This window comes from Protopterus annectens, chromosome 3.part0 (genome assembly GCF_019279795.1).
Source record: "Protopterus annectens isolate FY-2018-M chromosome 3.part0, PAN1.0, whole genome shotgun sequence".
In the NCBI taxonomy this organism is placed as follows: domain Eukaryota; kingdom Metazoa; phylum Chordata; order Ceratodontiformes; family Protopteridae; genus Protopterus; species Protopterus annectens.
This window is the reverse complement of record NC_056731.1, coordinates 323,460,624-323,482,167: the sequence shown is the minus strand read 5'-3', so window position 1 is coordinate 323,482,167 and position 21,544 is coordinate 323,460,624. Positions and strand designations below refer to the sequence as shown.

At 36.4% G+C, this 21,544-nt stretch overlaps 1 protein-coding gene across 1 annotated transcript in view; it reads right to left on the bottom strand.

Annotated features, from left to right (window-relative positions):
- Positions 1 to 21,544, bottom strand: part of DDC (dopa decarboxylase) — a 696,490-nt gene that overhangs the window by 109,398 nt on the left and 565,548 nt on the right. Inside the window, exon 11 of the mRNA XM_044064799.1 lies at positions 3,409 to 3,428. Coding sequence (XP_043920734.1) covers positions 3,409 to 3,428 — 20 coding nt within the window. The remainder of the gene's footprint in view (positions 1 to 3,408; positions 3,429 to 21,544) is intronic.

Genomic DNA, 21,544 nt, shown 5'->3' with positions numbered 1-21,544 from the left:
TTTTTAGAGTTTTTGAGACACCAGAGTTCTAATACCATAGATCAAGGTTTTTATTTTACTTGTGACTGGTGTTTATCATAGGTTAACAGGTTCATAGGCAAGTACTAGGCTAACTGCCATTGCAGGCCATTTTAAGCCTAGGCAGTTTTCTACTTTGTGTTCAAATTAACCTATCCCATTTGGTTAGAGATTGGCCTTACTCATCCCATGGTCAATAATTATATATTACACCTAATGAGAATAAATAGGATCATACCATAGATAATTTGAAGGGACCTATGCATAGATAAAGCATTTAGGAGCTATCTCTGTCTATTAGTAGTGCAGGTGTCAGTCTTGGGGGGGGGGTACATTTTCTGTTTCCCATGTAAAGTTTCTGTTTATCATGATGTATGAAGTTTTTAACACCTTTATTGAATTATTACTTAAGACATAGAAGAACATAAATTTATATAAAAGACAGCAAAAACATATTAACATGTTCCCATTACAAACATTATACATCACATATATTTTTTGTATAATTATCATCAATACAGCATCACATAAAATGATCAATTCTTGCAATCCCTCAAACCTCTTTCCTCCATCAAAACATTATTATGCATTTTCTATGTAATCTGTACCTACCTTTTTCTACAGATCTCACTTCCAGTTCTTTTATCTCTGTTACAATATTCAGTACTTCAAATACAGTTGCTTTAGACTTTGATTTCCATTTTCTAGTAATTGCGTTTTTGGCAGCCACCAGAATTAAACATAGCAACGTATTACTATGTCAACTGTAGCAAAATTTTAAAGTCTGCCAACTCATTGCAATCGCAAAACATATGTTCCCAGTTACCTCTTTCTTCCGCATTACACCTCCAACATTTGCCATGTACTTGAGATAAAATTCTTTGGAGCTTGGTTGGGGTATAAAAATACCTATGCAAACACTTTCAAGCAACAGCTCTAAATCTTCTAGATTTTGATATATATACGGGTTTTGAGGACATATGGTTGTATAGCTATATACTGAGTGAATACAAGTTGCTGTAAAACACTGGCAACAGTTCTTAATGTCTTTCTAGTCAAAATCTCTAAGCCAGCCTCAAGTGTTCAAAGTCTCTCTAAATTTATCACACTTCGCTTTGCAAATGTTTCTCAAACTATTAATGGAGGCTGAAGTATACAGTTTATACAGTCATGTTCTAAGTAACCAATGGGTAAAAATATTCAAATCTTATGTTGAGCTTTTAAAAATTATGTAAAAAACATATCCAAGAATTTACTATTCTTTTGGGTTGTTTTATAACCTGGGCATAGCCACTAGTTTGAATAAAATGTAATAAACTTGCCTCTAAATCCTTTGGGAAATAAAATGATCCAAATTTGCATTTTGGAAGTTTAAACTGCCCATATCACATTACCAATGCTCTAGAAATTTACTTAATGTGCCCAGTGTCATTTCCATGTTGAACGTTCTGTAATGGTATTTTATTTTCAGCCCATTTCAGTGCTGAACAAGCATGTTTGAGAAGAAAGTGTAACCCCACTCTCCCACAACCGTTTCAGCATATTATTCTCTGTGGAAGGAAAATAAGAATAAATAGGTGTTTTGCAGATTATTTCTTACACATCTGTGGTTTACCTCATATGCTATGCATGCTCTTCAGTTTTAGGTAGCTAGTTTGGTAGCATTTTAATTTGAGTTGTCTCAAACATTAGTCTAGTAAGAAATAGGTTCATAGGCTGGTACTAGGCTGTCGGCCCTAGGGCCTATACAAGCCTAGCCAGAACAATTCCCTGGCTATTTATTCCCACAGTATTTACTTCCCTGGACCTCTGTCTAGCAGGGTGACTGATGTGACCCCAGGGTGAATTTCCTTTCTCCCATTCAATCGTCAAGGTTCCTTTTGAAGAGGGCCAAAGTGGCGCTCTGCTTGATATGTATGGGCAGTCTATTCCAGAGTCTGGGGAGTCTCTGAGCAGGAACCTATCCCTCCAGCATGTTTTGTTTATTGTGATGACAAGGTTTAGATCCCTGGAGCATGTGGCTCTGAGGGATTGGGATTTCTTTAAGTGTAGCATGTCCAACATTTCTGGGTTTGACATGGTCTTATATGTTAAGCAGGGATCGCCTCTGAGTAGATGATATGCGACAGAGTATAGCTGGAGTTTTTTTAGACGGTCAGTATAGGGCATCTGCTTTAGGCCTGCAATTCTTTTAGTGAGGTATTTCTACGGCCTTTCCAGTTGTTGCAGATGTCTTGAGAGGTACATACCAAACAGGGCATTGTATTCTATAATGGGTCTAATGAGGGATGAGTACAGTGGGGCAATGACCTCCTTTTTTCTGGATGAAAAGCCCTTAGTGATGAGTTGTGCCACATAGGATTTCCTGACTATTGTGGCGATGTGGTTATCGAAGGTGAGACCACTGTCCACCTGTGTCTCTTATCACACTTTCTGTGTTTAGTGTACTGTAACCTATGTGGTAATTCACGGGTGCATGTTTTTTCCCAAAGGGGATAACTATACATTTCTTGGCATTGAGCTTGAGCCCATGGCTCTGGCGCCAAGCATCTGTTTCTGTAAGGCCCTTTTGTAGAATATCCACATCATTTGGGGATTCAATAATGGCTCCCAGTTTGCAGTCATCTGCGAACTTTGTTAGCCAGAGTCCCTTAGTGTTGGCCTGTACTTCAGAGAAACAGATGCCAAACAAGAGCAGTCCCAGGACTGAACCCTGAGGTACTCCACTTGTCACTTGTCTGGAGCTGGATTTGGAGTCGGCTACTTTTACAGTGTGGGTTCTATCAGTAAGCTAGTTGGCAACCCATCAAGTGACGTTGTTTAGTCATGTTTTTTATGCCTTTTTTCAATATGTAGATTAGCTGGTCCTTCTAGAAAATGTGCTGCCACCCTTGATCCTGTGTTGATGTACCATAAGATGCTTTCACTGTTTTTTTCCACATATTTATGCTGGTTTACTAATCCATGTCTTCAAACTCCAGTCCTGGAACCTATTCTGCAGCTGCTTCCAAATGTGTACTCTAGTACGGTTCTAATTTTATGTTCCTCAAACTCTCCTTTACTGCTTCTCAATATCTACTTGATAAAAAAATGTTGTTTAATTAAACATGCCAATTAGGAGTTACTTCAGTGTAAACTGATATTATTACTGACAAGCAATCAAGGGACGATGCTTTCTAGAAGGGTCAATAGCACTATGACTTCCTGTAGATAAGATTCCACATTTGGGTACGATGTGAACAGCTCTAGTTCTGCTCTGTGTTGGTGTTAATGGAAGTTATGTACACAATTCACATAGTGTTGGTCAGTTGTAAAACAATCCTATTTCAGATAGCTACTATACGTTCACTTTACTGAGGACAGGAAAGTACTTGTAATCTAGACACTCACCCTGTAATCAGTGACAGTTCCTAAAAGAGAAGAAAATGCTCCATTAGTAACGTAACTATATCCGGAAATTATTAGTTTAACAAATCACTCATTTTAGCATGTACTTTGCTAAGTATAGATAAACATTTGAAAGGGAACAGATAAAAACACTACTAGCTCACTGAAGCTCAACATTTTATTCGTGCCTTCTCATTCATATACATCAACTGATTTTCACTGTAGATGTATGGATTTCACATGTTTCTATAGCAAGAGGTGACAGGTGTGCCTAGATAGCAGAAAATGTCACTTACTAAATTCATTATATTACTTGCTTTACAAATGTGCTGCACAACCCACAGTTTGCTTTTTTGCTATCATATAATTAGAAAATCTGTGTTAAAGAATGTGGGGGGTGCTCTTGACTATAGGCAGTATAAGAACCACCTTATGCTCACAGAGAATGCACGCTATTGACAAGATCTGAAATACTCATGGAAAATGTACACATTTCCAGAATATTGAGTTTAAACTCTCAGCATCAGCCCCACCCTGCTAGCATATATACATAAGAAACAAGTAATCTCTGTGGTATACCCTAAGTCTCAAAAAAGCCACTAAACAAGTATAGTGGGCCCAAAAACAAAACAGTGTAAGATAAAACAGTGTAAGAAACTTCTCTGCGTGGAAGATTTTCAATTCACATATATCTAGTTAATCACTGTATATTAATCAGATCAGATCAGATAATGGAAGTAGAAGTAGCGAACTTAAACTCGTACTAAGTAAAAAAAAAAAATATATATATATATATATATATATATATATATATATATATATATATATATATATATATATATATATATACATACACACATATAATTTGAAATATTATATAGAATTACTAGGTATTGGAAAGTAATCCAAGCAGGATAGGCAGTCTGTTTCTAGTTGAAAATCCTTTATTAAGTACATAGTTAAGCAATCCAAGTAAAACAAAAATAACAGAGTAATAGATTCAGGTCTATATTAATTCAGCAAAACGGCATTACAGCGAATGTCATTTCGCCGACACATATTCAACGAAAGCTGACAGCAGCGAAACCCCAGGTAACCGATTTTTTTCCCAGGGAAAAAAAATCAGTAGACCAACAAAACACAATGCACAACTTAAAACATTGCAGAGTGGGGGGCTTTTCCCCCCATTTCTGCAATGTGGGGGGCTGTGCCCCCACAACCCCGCTAACTAAATTTAGCAACTCTGAGATTGCACTACAGTGGGGTAAAGGGCGATGTCATGGCTCAGGCCAAATGATTTTTTTTCCCTGGGAAAAAAATCGCTGACCTGAGTTTTCACTGTTGTCATCTTTTGTTGTATATGTGTTGGCGAAATGACATTTGTTGTAATGCTGTTTTGCTGACTTAATATGGTGCTGCGGTAGCATTGTCACCTCACAGTAAGACGCTGTCCGGTTTGATTCTCAGCAAGAGCGTCTTCTGCGTGGAGGTATGCGTGAATGGGCGTACCTTCGTTGAAGGTTGTGCGTCAAGGCTGGTAACTCTACATGTAAAAATCAACTACCAATCATTAGCGGTCCGGAGTTCCGCTGTGGTGACCCCTAACCGGGAAAAGCCGAAAGACAAAACAACAACAACAACAACAATATAGACCCAGTTTCCTCACAAGTTTTCGAACTATATATATATTTATGTTTATTGTGCTGTAAAACACAGTTTATTGGTATACATGTTAAATTCACATGCCTTCCCCCATCAGTGTCAAATTCGAGCTGGTCCTACCCTACTTAGTAGCTGTCATAATAATATAACCCTTATGTACTTTAAATAAAATTAATAATAACCAGATTATTAAGTCAATGATTTTATCCAAGACAATATACTGCATGGCTGGAAATATATAAACCTTAGACCATTTGGCAATCTAAAAATATATATAAATATATACATATACACTTTACATTCCATTTTAAATCTACAGAGTTTATTCTTCCCATTTTTACTAAAATGACATCTAATATCTTTAATGTATTTATGCAGACTACAGCTATTCTAGAATATCTCTCATTTCCCAAATTCCAAATTATCTGTTCTCCTCATAGTTTCTCCATTTGAAATCTTTCTTCATTAAAAAAATTTGTGTCATCAGATATAATTACATCTACATCACATGCATTACACCACTCCAAAATGTCCATTTTTCTTACTATATTCTTAATACCATTCCCATTAACAGAAGGCACACTAAAATCTTTAGATCCATGGTTTCATAAGTTCATAGCTAATTACTGGGCTAGATTGTTTGAATAGGCTATTCTAAGCCTAATCAATTTCATTCAAAGGTGAGAATCAAACACTGTGTCTTGTGACTGTGAGTCAAACACCGTAACCATTATACCAATACCCAGTCACTAACTTTATATATTCTTTTTTCATCCATTTCTTTCTTTTTTCTTTTCTACTTATGCCTTTTTTTCTTTTACTACCTCACAAATTGTGTCTTCTTCATCACTAATTTCAGAACCTTCTTCAATGTGCTCCTAATGATTATTTTCTCATCTAATTTTTCTTCCATTTGTACTGCTTCTAGAATTTCTTTTCTTTGTTCATTTTCTTCCCTTTCTTTTTCGTTTTCCTTAGTCTTATTTTCATTTTTGCAATCCATCCATAAATATTCAATTTGCTACATTTATAACATTTCAATTGCCATTGCTTGCATCTTATCCCATTTCCCCACATGTATAACATTTTCTTTTATCACAGTTACTTATCAAATGTTCTTCTTTTCCACAAAAAAGCATGTTTTGGGTTGTTCCCATTATTTATTTTATGACACTCCCTAGTCCCCTCCATATGTATCATGCTTGATATATGTATAATTGTTTTCTTTCTTTTTTTAACGCAATATTACAGTCCCATCCACCAGTCCATAAACCCTTATCATAAACGTTGGCAATAGCCAGTAATTCTTATATAAAGTTTTCAAATGTCCTTTCAAAGTCTCCCTTTCCACATATTTTCAAAACTGTACATGAATTTTCTTTTTTGTTTCCCCTGTTAAAAGCTTTTATCACATAATGATTCCATGGGTTACACTCTTCTTTTTTTTACATATTCTCAAAAGAAGTTTAAAATTGGAAAAAACTGTCTCAAATATAGTATCACAAAAGGTCTCTATTAATAAGAATAAATGTTCTTACATCGTGTGCTTTTACACTCAAAGGAGATATTAAATTGTCTCACACTTCATACTTGTCCATTTCTTTTTCTTGTTTACTTTGAGTGCTTACTATGTACTTCCATTTTTCATTTTCCTCTGCTTTCTTTCCTGCTACTCCCCTTTGCCGTCTTTTATTTTCTCTGCATATGTTTTCTTTTCCATTGCACAACTATTCTTCAGGAGTGTCTTTGTATCCTCATTTTGTATTTTCTCCATAATGTCCATTCAGGAAATATCTCCTTAATTTTCTGGCTCACTCTGCATCACCATTTCTTTTAAATAAATCATCCTGCAACCCTCCTGACTGCAGGGTTATAATTATACATCCATCATTTTCCAAATCATCTCCATCAAGAGATTTCTTGGAAACATCTCCCCAGAATCCTGCTCACATTCTCCGGTCTAGGTATTTGCTTTCTTCTCCGTTTTTTTCACCACTCCATTATCTCCTTCTCTCTCTGTCTGCCTTTCTGTTTCTTTAGGTCTTCTATGTTTCTCTGGGTCCCAGTCACAACAACAATGAGTTGGGGAAGTTCCCCTATGTCCTGTCCAAATTTCCCTTATAGTATACACACAACCTCAGATCTCCCCTGAAAGGAGGTCACTAGCCCATGGAACTAAACTATTAAAAATGGATAACTAACTAACCAAATAAATAAATAAATAAGTAAGTAAATAAATAAAGTTATTAAGATACTGAATAATTTTAGTTAGAAAAGTAAGGTCAGTAGCCATCCATGATTTGATAGCTCTTTATAGTGATGCTTGGTTTCCCCTACAAAAAAATTCTGCAATTTGTGGCAACAACACAAATAAATATTTTAACACTTTTCCTTCACTAAGCCATCTCTCCCAGTTATGAAGAATAACTTCTCCATATTTTTATCAAGGTCTTAAAGGAAAACATAAAACTCTTACTGATTTAACGTCCTTGTAGAATGAAGTTCACAATTTTGATGACAATAGTCATTAGTGAGTGCAATTTTAGTTCTTTTACTCACCACAAAGGCTCTTGATGAAGTATGTGGTAAAATGATACTTTTCAAAGTCTGAGTCTGTTCTCATCAGCCTGATGACCCCCCAAGCAGACACCACTCATAGGAACACATTTTATTGTTTTATAGCATAATTTTGGGATTACTAACTTTTTTGAAGTCAAACCTATTTCCCATTATGAAAATGTTAAGTCTATTCTTTTTGTTCTATTTAAAGTGAAAAGCAGTGTTAGGATCTCCTGTTTTATGTCAAAACTTTTGATGAAATGTGCAAATGCAGCTAGCTGATAAATGTCAGATAGAGGTATGGCCTCATCCAAAGACAGAGAAAACAAGTTATGTTCATGTAAATTTGACAATAGTTGCTGAATTATATAATGAGCATTGCTTTTACAGTGCCTAGCAGCAATGCTTTGTGCCACCTAGACCCTTTCATTTGTAGATGTTATTTCTGAAGAGCTGTGTGATGCCTGTGCACTGGCCCAGCAATCAAGAAGCCTCAGTCCTCACCACTAACCCCAGTGAGGGGTGTCCACATAGGGGAGGATAACAAATACACACACAATAAAGGACAATTTCTGTTAAGAGCACACAGAGATCACAGTCAGTCTGGGGCTGATTTCTCCCTTTCTCTCCAGATTCCCAATAAGACTCCCCACTGGCACAGCTATAGTGTCCAAATCTCAGCCTAGTGGTCAAGCTAAAGCCTCCTGCACCCTCTCTGTCCAGCCAGTTCTTTGTGTCCCTGCCCAAGTAGCTGACACACACACACACACACACACACACACACACACACACACACACACACACACACACACACACACACACACACACACACACACACTTCGAGATATGAGTTATATAGAAACATGCAGACACTCCTGGGGAAGGCTGGCACAGGTTCTCCACCTATGCCCCTTCTGCCCAGACTATACGGTAGTACCGCTTGCCACCAACCACTAATATCAGCTACTAATAAGGCCCTTATCAAAGGGTGTCCAATTATTAATGTGCAATATTATTATCCAATTAGTAAGTGTGACCAGAACTTGTTAAGGCTTATTGGAGTGGCTTGGTCAGTATCACTATATACATGTAATGTACTCTAGAGCTTAAATTATTTCTGCACAAAACAGCCACAGTTGAAAGGTTTAAAAATATTTAATAATAAATAATAAAAAAACAAGATAATACTTCTTACTACACAGTGCTAGTCAAGAGTTCAGACACAGGAAAATGCTCAAAATAATATTGCAGAATAGTTCTGATATCAATACAGAAAACAACTAGTCAAATCTTCCTATTTCCTATTTCTAAGAGAGACACTAAATTCTAAGATCCTACTTACATTTAGAGCACAGGCAGAGTGCTGGTGAGTTGGATGTTCTCAAGACAAATGCAAAATGCTCTGATTCTCTTTCTCTCTCTGTCCTTAAATTGATAACACAGTACCACTGACTCATTTCAGATTACATCATTATTTTCTGTTTCACAGGCTAACAGAAACTCAAAAGTGTAACAGCCCATTTGATCTTGCAGCTGGTCAGGAAGCCAGAGCAATAAAAGACATTATACATGTAAACTCTAGCCATTAACTCTGGTCCCAAAACAATAGGAAGAATTCCTTCATTCAGACATCTCAGCTCAGAGTTTTGAGATCAAACAATTATACAATGCTTGACTAATCAGCTTTCCTCCAGCAGAGTGCAATGTGATTACATTTTTGAAGTTCAACATTTAACACTATTTTCTTCCATTTAAGAGAACAAACCTGTGGCTTATATTAATATTTACAAATGACAGAATTATCTACAAATTTCTATCTGGCTAGGCTGTCAGCCTTCACATATCTTCACAAGCTGTACTTACACTTAGGACTAACAGAAAAAAAAATAGTACTAATAACAGACTGCTGGCACTCCTTAAAAACCAATCCACCAATCAGTAAAAGATTTTTTCTTTTTTTAACATTTGGAATGAGGCTGCAGTCATTCCAACTTCAGTATTTCAATATTGCTTTCAAATATGCTGCCCTTGTTTTTAATTATGATTTCTGTTTTTTTTAATTGCTGTATCTGTAACTCACTCTGTATTAGAAAATTATTGTTATGATTTTGATGCCTTTTACTGTAACTTCACTAAAAAACAGGAAGCACTGGTTCCAAAGCTGAATCAAAAAGTCTTTAAAAACCACAACCAACCAGCCAGTCTAGGAAGACAGCATTTAATACAAAGGTCAAGCACTTTCATTCAAAAAAATAAACAGAAACTTTATAAAAACAATTCACAGTATTAGTCAACTGATTTAAATAGTTAAAAAATCATTTGACAACAATCATCTGACAGTCACAAAACTACAAAGACTATACTAAATTAAAAAAAAAATATATAAAAAAATCCAGTCTGCTAAACATTTTTGCATTTCTATAAGAAAGCAACTTTTAAAGAGACATTGCCCTGTCAAAATCTATATGAAATTTTTAACTTATACTTAACATGATAAATATAAATAACATAGTTAAATTGTACATACCTCCTTTGTTTTAAAGCACATTTCATAATGACAGATTCATTTAAATCTTGGCATTGTCAGCTACACGCAATAACTGCCATTATACTTCCCTAAACTCTAAAAAGTTATTAAAGTCAATTCTCTAATATCCAAATTAATTTTAATAATAATTTTAAAAACAATCTTTTTGAAATATGAACAAATCAAATAATGCTTATACAAAGCATTATTTTTGTTGTTATTTCTAATGGCTGACATATGTTCATCAATATGTTTACTGACTTTACTTTTCTTGTAGATTTCCCCACATAAAAACTGTCAGAACTGGAACATATCACAATGTATACTATTCCTACATGACTGCAATCATATCTACCTTTAACTGCAAAATTTTTATTAATGTGAATCAAAATTAACATTTTGTCTTCATTAATGTATCTGTATTGCTTATGGTAGTGAAAAGGATAAGTACCTTTATTCTTGTTGGTATTTATTTTTTTCTAACTGATTATTTTTGTCCCTTTCTTTTCCAAAAGTGACTTAATGTTTTCATTCCTTTTTTATATATAAACAATGGTCTGGTACCCCAAATTTTGCATACTTCATAGTTATCACATAAAGCCTTCTACTTATTATAAACAATGTCTTGAAGTTCTATACTGTCAATAGAAAATGGTATAAGAAAGGTTGTAGAAAGAGTTAGAAAAAACGTCTTTGTCCTTGTGCTTTTTATCACGTGGAAGCCCATTAGGAATTAAAATGACTGAGAAATAAAGATGCTTTTTTCTTCTTTATTTCATTCAAAATTTTAATTAATTAATTAAAAGTATATTCTCTGTCACCAAATAAATCAATTAAAAATCTACATTCTGCCTCAAAATCTTTGTTAATCAAAATAATCCTAGAGGCCTAATAAGCTGATTTCTTGTCATACTTAATGTCATATTCATATTTCTAGGGTGTTGGCTCTTAAAATGTGCATAATTATTTGTAAATGTTTTCTTTTGATATAAATTACTAAACATATATTTTTCAACTTCAGTTTTTAAAGTGATATCTAAAAATTAATTTCAAAACCAGGTCTGCTAATATTCACTTTAAGAACATTTGTGTTGTTATTAATATTTACTAAAAATTAATGGAATAATTCTTTTGGATCATTCAAAATAAACATGAGGTCATCAATAAACCTCTTTAAAAAAGAGACATATTTAAAAAGCAGATGTGTAAACAAAATGATGCTTCCCATTGGGCCATCACCAACTTTACAAAAGCTATGGCTACTCTAGCACCCATGGTCACTCCTTTAAATTGATGAAAAATTTCTCCATTAAAACAAGTAAAAAAAATTGTCATCAATGTATATATGACTAGTAACAGCTGGCTAAGGGCTGCAAAACGGAAAGAATTTCTATATATTTATATTCCTTATCAAATCACTTAGCTTAGGAAAGTATTTCTTATGTTTAAGATTCCTGACATTTATTAAATTTATTAAGACATTACAGAATTTTGGGATCAGAAATGAATTTATATGTAACTTATGTAGAATCATTGTATAGTTGCGTTACACTCAGTGAAGGTATTGAGTTTGTTAATCATTCATCTAAATTTTCAAATCAGTTAATTAATATTATTTTCCAGGGTTTAAATTAATCTATAAAATGTGTTTTGAAATGGGGGATATGCATAATGTAGTTATTTTATATGTATTTATTATGTTAAGTGTATAATATATAAAAAATGTCATACATATTTTGACATGACAATGTTTCTATAAAAATTGCTTTCTTACAGATATACAAAAGAGTTTATGAGACTGGATAATTTATATATATTTTTTATTTAGTTGTTATTAATAGTCTGTAATTTTGTGGCTGTCAGGTGATTGTTGTCATGTGATTCTTTTTAGTTATTTAAATCAAGTGAATAATGATGTGAATTGTTCTAATAAAGTTCCTGTTTATTTTGTGGAAAAAAGGACTTGACTCTATTATTAAATGTTGTCTTCCTAGACTGGCTGGTTGTTCATGGGTTCATAGATTCATAGGTTCATAGGTGTGTACTAGGCTAGTGGCCCTGGAGCCTTTACAAGCCTAGCCCATAGGATTACCCTGGCATCATGCCACCCGACCTTAGTTCCCAGGGCCTCTGTCGAGTAGAGCCACTGGAGTGATCCCCGGGATGAATTTTCTATTTCCCATCCACTCATCAAGATTTCTCTTGAAGAGGGCCAGTGAGGTGCTCTGTTTGATTTTCACTGCAATGTCATTGTAATTTGTAGGATTTCATAAATGAAACACAGTCATGACACAGTAAATGCACCCATTTGCTATTCTGCTAAGAAAAATAATACTCATGTTCCCTGTTATCGCTAAATGTGTGTATTTCCTATTGTACTCTTCTCTATTTTTTCATTGTTTTCCCTTTGTTAGAATCACCAACATACACGCATTGATTCAATATGCCTAATTAATAAATGCACAATACTTGATACTGTATGTAACTATATGTACATTCACCAACTTCAAAAAAGTGATGTACCTGAAAGAAGACAGCATGAATGATATGCTTACAATTTGGCAGCATTTTGTAGTGCTGCAATGTAAAGAGTTTTGCAGTTAAAGTTCTTTTTTTCCAAGTTTTTAATTATTGTAACATTAACAAACTATATACAAAAAGGATAATCAAACATATTGCAATAATTACATTGTCATTAAATATGTAACATAATACTTATAGGCATATCAGAAAATAATGGTTGTATTTCCTTTTTTATGACTGAATCTTGAGAATTAGATTTTAGATGGCGTATCCTATAGTCCTTTTCATTGTTTATAATTGTTTGATAGGAATTCTGTAGAAATGAAAGATTTTTTACATAATCTTCTCCAGTTTTCTTATCTAAATATAATTTCTTGTTATGAACTTTCAGTTAAAAGCCTTTTAAGAATTTTCTTGTCAAGACTGGACTGTAAGTTGCAGAGCAGTTCATAGTTGCTGCAAGCTGGTCATCATCTTGGTCAAGCCCCCCTCCAGTTCCTAAAACCCAGAGAAACATTACCATGAAGCACCACCCTTAAATGTTGTATTCAATTGTTAGGTACTAAATGCATTGCCTTTCCTACCCACTGAAATCTTTCTTTGTTAACAGCTGCAGAGGAGTCATTGCTGCAGTAGAAGTGATCAGCCAGATGTCAGGTCAGGTGATAGTTAAGAAAGCTGCCTTCATTGTTTGCTGAGAAGTTACACATTGGTAATGTTGAGTTGCTTGAGAAGCATTGGCAAAGTACAATGCATGATAAGGCATAATTCCAGTGTAGGTTTTAGTAACAATGTTCAGTCAGTTGGTATTTAAATATGTGCTTTACAACTTGTTGAAAACATGCAGTTTTAACTGCTCTGCCGCTATGGAGCCATTGGTACATTACGAAGGGCCGTAGTAGCATGCCAATTAACAGGTTTGTTAAAACAGATGGTATGTTTAACTTTTAGCATGCACCACCACTGCTACATGTTTGTTGTACAACACGTGTAGATGCTCCATAACAAAAATAATTTCCCCCCCTTGGATATGCAATAGAACATTGTAGGATTATCAAACATTCTGGCAAGTATGGGGAAACCCCCCCCCCACTTTTGCTTAGTGAAATCTTCCCACTATCTTATAGGACTCTTGCATATGAAGACAAAATGTTGGCATTCAGTCAATGGCTATATACAGGGTATCTGACCTAAGGGATTCTGTGCCTGTCAGTCTTCTGTGAGATGTGCAATCAGCCAGAGGAGACAGTGGCTTTGTTAAATGCCATATTTTTCAACAATAAAATGGCTGATTTATAAGCTTTTCCCTGTGTAGTATTTGGAGATTTGTACCATTACTGAAACCTTAATGGGTGACGGTTAATATGATACAAGAACCATGGAATGCAAGAACCATGGAGACAAATTGTTAAGAAAATAAGATATTTCACCACGTTTTACTTAAATTCAACAAGTGCATCTAGGAAAGGTGAACAGCATAACATTCCACAAAAGGGGAGAAACAGCTAAGTCATATATTTTTAATGTGGCTTTGTAAATTTGTAGGGAGGAAAATATTCACCGCCATGTTGTGAACACTGAAGTCTTGTGTTTAGGTGATAATTCACCCTTTTTGTCACAGTTGTTTGTCAGTTTCCTGCTCTTATACTTAAGTAATGTTATAGTGACATTGACAGAAAACAGCTCCTATGCTTAGTGAAAACTGAATGTTGTGTTTAGATGCTTAATGTAAAGTATGATGATGATTTACATGAAAGATTACAGTGTGCTTTTTTAAACGGTATGTTAGGAAGTGGTGACATGCAATCAGTAGAGTAATGTCAGATGAATTTAATGCTCTGCTTGTTTCTGATCATTTCACTTGATGTTTTGTGAGAAGAAGAATAAACTTAGGAGCATCTCAATAATACAGTTTTCTAATATGACAGTAGCCAGACATGGTATAACTGTATAGAATGGGCCTTGTACAAGTGACCCAACTCTTTCAGATGGATCAGTGACAGAGCAGAAGGAGTAGAATTGAACAGAAATTCAGTGAAGGAGGAGACATGCCAAAATATAAGCCACTAACAAAAGGAAAGTGATTTACCCTATCATTTTTCAGATTAAAATGTAGAAATAGTCTAAATCATAAAAAATACAACTTGTAGAGTGTATCAGATATAACGAACATCAGAGTAGCCTATGATGAGCTTGGAATCTTTCACAAATCACCATGTTCATCATATGATGACAGTCAAAACAAAAACACAACTGAATTTATATTTCTACTGCATGATGTTTAATCTGAAAAATAGTACCATTTCAGTATCATGTATCATGATTTTGGTGATCCTGAAGCATTCTAGTACCTATGTTGCACTTTTTCAGTGTGGCCATAGTTAAATGGCAGATTCATGGAATGTAGTTCAGATATCTCAGTATTTTTTCACTTTATAGGTAAGTATATGTCTAAATGTAATGGTTGATGTTACTGGCTTTGTTTGACCATCTGAATATCACATGCTACAGCTAATGGTAGCTCTAGGATGGTAGAGTTAATGTGATTTCTGCGTCACTGAAATTATACACATGCAGTCACAGCTGCAGATGCTTTTAATATTCACAGCTGTGTTCTGAATACTGGAGTTAAAATGAACTCAATGTATGTAGAAATGCTTAATCCATCTTTGTCATTCTCTTAGCGTTTCAGCTGACCAGTGTGATTTTACTTTATTACCAAGATACTGTACAAAATGTAAATTCATAAAAAAACAACGCACCCAACTTTAGAGATGCCTTGAAATTGTATTTAGTTGTAAAGTGCTTCCACATATGTGTAGAAGTTGGAAGGAAACTCAAAATATCAGACATGAGCAAGAAACCAGGGAAAAAAAGGACACATTACAAGGCTGCATGCAGAATGCATGGTGAAGTACAGTTCAGCAATGTTAAAACTGATGCCATATTAAAAATAACTTCTCTTTTGAGTAGTTTAATAAAAATGAATTGAGGTGGGGGTAAGTATGGGTTTAATTTTTAGCTGTGCTGAAACGTTATTCTGGAATCTATTTTTGCAGTGCATAAACTGAAAGATCCCCCCAAGTAGCGCAACTTTAAGATGCTGCACTAAAATGTACATTCTTTAAGAATCCTTGACAGAAGACTTCCAGTGACCATATACCAACTCCTTAACTCTGCTTATCTATTAAAACAAATGGCACCATTATAAAAATTATTATGATCTGGCTCTCCTTGGAGACATTACCTTTCAATAGAACTATAGCAAGGGCACAACACTTACTGATCCACTATTAAAATCCTCCCTAACTTAGATTACCTGCAAGGTGACCGGACTTGACACAATTTCCCATAAGCATGCTCTGCTGGACTGGCACCATACAGACATCCCTAAAGACCCTTTCAGGCCCAGTGACCTCCTTGCGATTACCTCTATATTTTCAGTAAAACAGGCAAAAATTGAAAAGCCACACTAAGACTTCAAACTTTAAACCTAAGTGCCAGCTATCTCTGCTGAAACAACTAGCAAGTGCTGAATGGAAGATAGTCACTAGGCAGATGGACAGCAACTGAAGAGAATAGCTCATTAGACGTTACTAGTCTTCTTCTTCTGCTAGAAAGGTTTTACCTAAAATGACTAAAAGAGTAAGGTGAAAACCGGACCTATGGTTGCGTGTCAAACTTACAAAAAAGAATTGAAAAAAGATACAAAATGGCACCACTTAGTCTAGTATGATTACAGCAGCCTTAAGCGTTAACCCAGTTGTTTAGGATTTGGAACATATGTGGTCAGTGACCTAACATTCAAGCAATATGTGAGTAATGTGCAAAAGTCCTTCTGTATTGGACAGTTTGTAAGTAAAAGGACTGTGTCTGGATCCTGGGATGCCATTATTGTCATTTACTCATCCCTCATTATCTTAATCGATAAGCGTAATGCCATCCTTGGCATGTATCTGTCCAGACACATGCAATAACTGGAATTCATACAGAAATATCTTGTATGCAGATGTAGAACATATTGTTTAGGCCTTGTATCACATATGATACAAGGCCTAAACAATATATTCTACACAGACAAACTCAAAACTCTATCACTATACTTGGCAGCCTACACATTTCTAAGAGGTGACATGTATCTGGCATACAAGGCATCCTCTCACTTAATACTGGTGGAATTACTGCAAGTCAAATGTCATCAGAAATACTCAGTCTAGGGATAAAAACTTCTTCTGCAACATCAACAGAATGGTTTGGAGGGATAGGTATATTGTGCAGATGATACTGATGTTCTGGAACAGACTCCCCATTTATGTTAAACTAAATTCATTCCTGTCCATCTTCTGGTGCTATGGATGAGAAATAGAAAATTTACCCAAGGAATTCCCCATACTACAAATGGACAGATAATGCTTTATCCCATGCATAGGTGCCCTCATATCATATATGTTGTGATCTTTCTCTTGGGATAATACATAATTATTGACTATAAGATGGGTAAGATCAATCTAACACCAAATGGGAAAGGTTAATTTAAGCACCAAAAGGGAAATTGACCAGGCTTAAAATGGCTTGCAAGGGCAACTAGCTTAGTACATACCTATTAACTTATGAACCTATGAGCCTATAAGAAGCACTGCAAGCAGTTGACAAACAGTGTCAAGGCTGATTTCCTAACACAAAAATAATTTATTTCATTCATTTATTTAACATTTGTTTACTGGGAAAGTCTGACTTGGAACAATGCCAATTTTCAGCAGAGACCTGGGGAGAAACGCTCCAGACACATGTCTTTGAAACATGGGGGGAAACCAGAACACCCGGAGGAAACCCACATGAATGAAGGGAGGACATGCAGACTCCACACAGAAGGCACCCTAGCCAAGAATCGAACCAGAGAACCTCTTGCTGTGAGGTGACAATGCTACTGCTGCAGCACTGTACTGTCTGAAAGCTGATCTGATTGAAAAGTCAATAGATCTTTTGGAACATTATCAACTCATATGGGCAGGAAGAAAATTCTTCATCAACCATTCATTCATTCATTCATTCATTCATTCATTCATTCATTCATTCATTCAGTTTGTCATTCATTCTCCACTTACCTGCTTAGTCTATTTCAAGCTAGCAGTGAAGTCAGAGCCTGTCTTTGCAGTCACTGGGTATAGGTCATACAACATACAACTTACAAATTATTATTGTCTTCTTCTCACAGCAAGCCAGCAACTGCCAACAGCTAGTTACTTTTTAGCCATGTTTTACATTTTGGTCAGTTTCACTTAAAGAAGTGAACAATTGGCTTTAAAGGTACCCTATCCCATGGGAGAGCAGGCTGAAATGGCTTAAACCCAAGCTTCATCAGACACTGTGATTTTTTTCTATTTCCCTAGCTCATATTATTAAGATATCTGTGGTCACTGGTAGATTTTCAAATGTTCATAGGTTTATACTAGGCCAACAACCACCAGGGTTTTTACCGACCTAGCCATGCAACCCAGCCCAGTTTTGTCACAGAGTTTCTTGGATGCCTATATGGTAGGGCATGTTAGTAAAGAGTAGCTAAGTGTGTGTGTGTGTGTGTGTGTGTGTGTGTGTGTGTGTGTGTGTGTGTGTGTGTGTGTGTGTGTGTGTGTGTGGGGGGGATTATGATAGCTGGGGATTAATTTATTTACTGTTAACATTGGTCCATCAGAGATGCAGGGAACAGACCTTCAGTGAATCTGCAATTTCCCATTGAATGATAAAGTTTTCTTCTGAATAGGGAAATGGATGAACTTTGCTTCACATAGATGGGGAGCTTATTCCATAGTGCAGGAGTCCTTTGAGACACATATTGGTCTCTCCAGTAGGTTCTATTTATGTCACAGACAAAGTTCAGGTCCTTGGATCTAGTGTTTCTGGTGTTGTTTTCTTGCAGACGTGTAAGAGATCCATCAGAGCTGGATCTAAGGATGCCTTATATGCCTTATGTTCAAGTCACAGATAGCCTCTCAGTACCCTGTAGGAGACTGAATACAGAGACAGGACCTTAAGGCAATCTGTGTAGGTCAGGGTGTTCATACCCTGGATTTTCCTGGTGAGAAACCTTTGAGGGTATTCTAACTGCTGCAATTACCTGGTTAGGTACATGCCAAAGGGGTCATTGTACTCAGTGATGGATCTGGATGCCATACCCTTGCTTGAGAGTCAGGCAACAGAATGTTTTTTTTACTACCTTGGCTACATGTTGGTCAAATGCCAGATTCTGTCAACATATGTTCCCAGACCTCTTACTAATAGGTTAACTCTTGAGGTGTTTTATCAATGAAGCAATTCGATTTGGTGGATGATTTCCTAAAGGGCAGCAGTCATTTGATTGTTTGTGTTAGACTCCCTTGTAGGATGTTGATATTGTGAGTGGAATCTATGACAACTCCCAATTTACAGTCATTTTCAAATTTAGTGAGTCAGAGGCCTTTGCCTTTAGCCTCAGCTTTTGAGAAGTAGATGCCAAACAGGAGCAGCCCTAACATGATGTCTGGGGTACTCCACTGGTGACTGGTCTCTTGGTGGAGGTGGTCTCACCGATTTTGACTTCTTGGGTCCTATTTGTGAACCAGCTTGCAATCCAGTGGAATTTATGCCTAGTTCTGAGAGTTTGTCAACTGTACCTGAGTAGAATATAGTATTGAATGCCTTGGCCAGGTGAAGGTAAGTGGTATGCACCATTTTCCCCTCATCTATAGCCACGCTGACCCTTTCAAAGAAGTCTACCAGGTTATGTAGTCAAGACATTCCCTTAACAAAGCCAGACTGGGATGGGTCTAATGTCTGTTGGTTGCCCATGTCTTTGTTGATCATTTCCTTGGTAATTTGTTCCATGGCTTTGCATATTAGACTTATCAGACTGATGGGTCTGTAGTTCTGGGGGTCAGTTGCTGGTCCATCCTTATGAAGAGAGGTGACCGTTGTGGTTCTCCATTCACCTGGTCTATAACCTGTTTTGAGGCTGTAGTTGAAGAGTGTGGTTTGTTTTTGGTTTTAGATCTGGGCTTAATTCTGGTAGGTATGGCAGCTTCAATGCAGCCATTTAGATGGTTGTAGAGGGTTTCTGTAAATAATTCTACATAGGTAACTGTGTTCACTGGGTTTGGGGGAGACATGAATTCTGACAGACTATTGCTTAATAGGATGTAGTTTACATTAGAATAGTTCTTAACTATTACGGGTTTGGTTGAGGTTTATGGGTTGCTATTTAGTTAGAGGGAGATAGCATTGTGGTCTGACTACATCAATGGGGATGTTTATATGGTGGTGGTGGGGGGTTATTTGGAATGCTCTCCCATGCTGGTGAGTATTAGGTCCAATGCATTTGATCCTTTGGCTGGAGAGTGCACTATCTGGTCCAGGGTGTTTGTGTTGATAAAATCCAGGAAATATTGTGCCTGTGGGTTGGAGGCAGTGTATGTTTACCAGTCTACAGAGGAATAGTTAAAGTCTCCCATGAATAAGTTATTTGGTTGGATGGAGAGCACCTCTAGTATGTCTACATAAGAGTTGTGAGCTTTGCTCATAAAAGACAACCTATAGCTGGCTAGGACACAGTAGGGAACATTATCTACAGAGAACTGGACATGGATGAACTCCAAGGCATCACTGTCTTTAACTAAGCTAGAGTCATATTGGCTGCTAAAGTAGATCAAGACACCTCCACCTTTAGCTCCTGTTTGTGCTACCATTGGTCTAAATGCAGATTTAAAGCAAGTCCTGGCAACTTCACAGATGTCTACATTCTCCATAATGAGGAAAGCTTGTAGGGTGTGGAGTTTCTTGTTTAGGCTTTTAGCACTGAGCAGTAACACTTTAAGGATGTTTGAGTTTTCACGTGTGTTCACAAAGTGCATGGCTGCAATAGCAGCTTAAAGCCAACTTCTGGTGACAAAAATATTCCTTTACTTGGACTGCCTCAGGAGTCTCTAGTCAAAGCAAGTAAGTACTTACTCCTCTCTGCTTGTCCTTGGGAATATCTGTAAACCTTCAAAAATCAGTTATGTAATGGTAACAAGCCTCCCCATGGACAGATTACATTCAGTTCAGTAAACTCAACATTATACTCTTATCAACAAAGCACCAAGATCTATCTTGATTCTAAAGGGATTATGGCTGAAGGCAGCTGCAGTACATATGATACCTCTGGCAAGATATACGAGAGAGCTTCAATGGACCCTAAAAGTTCATGGTTTCTCAAATAACAGTGCAGTGTGGCATAGACTCTATCCAGGTATTCTCTAAAATATCTCCATTTGTGGCTTCAATCTACAAACCTGCTAAGAGGGCATCTATTAATCTGTCCCATTCCAACAATAGTGGTGACCATGAACACATCCGCCTTGAGCTGGGGGTTTTGCCTAGAGCAGATGGTTCAGGATACATGGAACCAACAAGAGGCCCATCTGCATATTACTGTTCTGCAGATGAGAGATGTTGTCCTAGCGCAGCACTGCATGCATTCTAGACTTCCTCCATCAATGTGCAATGGCTATCCATTTGGACAACATAGCTGTGATACTTTATATCAGTAAGCAAGGAGGAATCACATCCACCTCCCTCTAATGGAAAGCAGTAGGAACATGGAAACTATCTATCAACTCAGTGCTTTTTAGTAGCAACACATATCTGGGAACATGCCGTTTTATTAGAGCATGAGCTGAGCAGATGCTTTTTGACAACTCATGAGTGGTCTCTAAGCACATCTGTGACAAACATGATCTTTTTATGTTAACTTCCAACACCAAATACAACATCTTTTCTCTAATCCTTCCTCAGGATCAGACTCAGAGATGGAACTGTCCCCTCATAGTTCCTGATTCTCTTTTGCACATTCTCTCT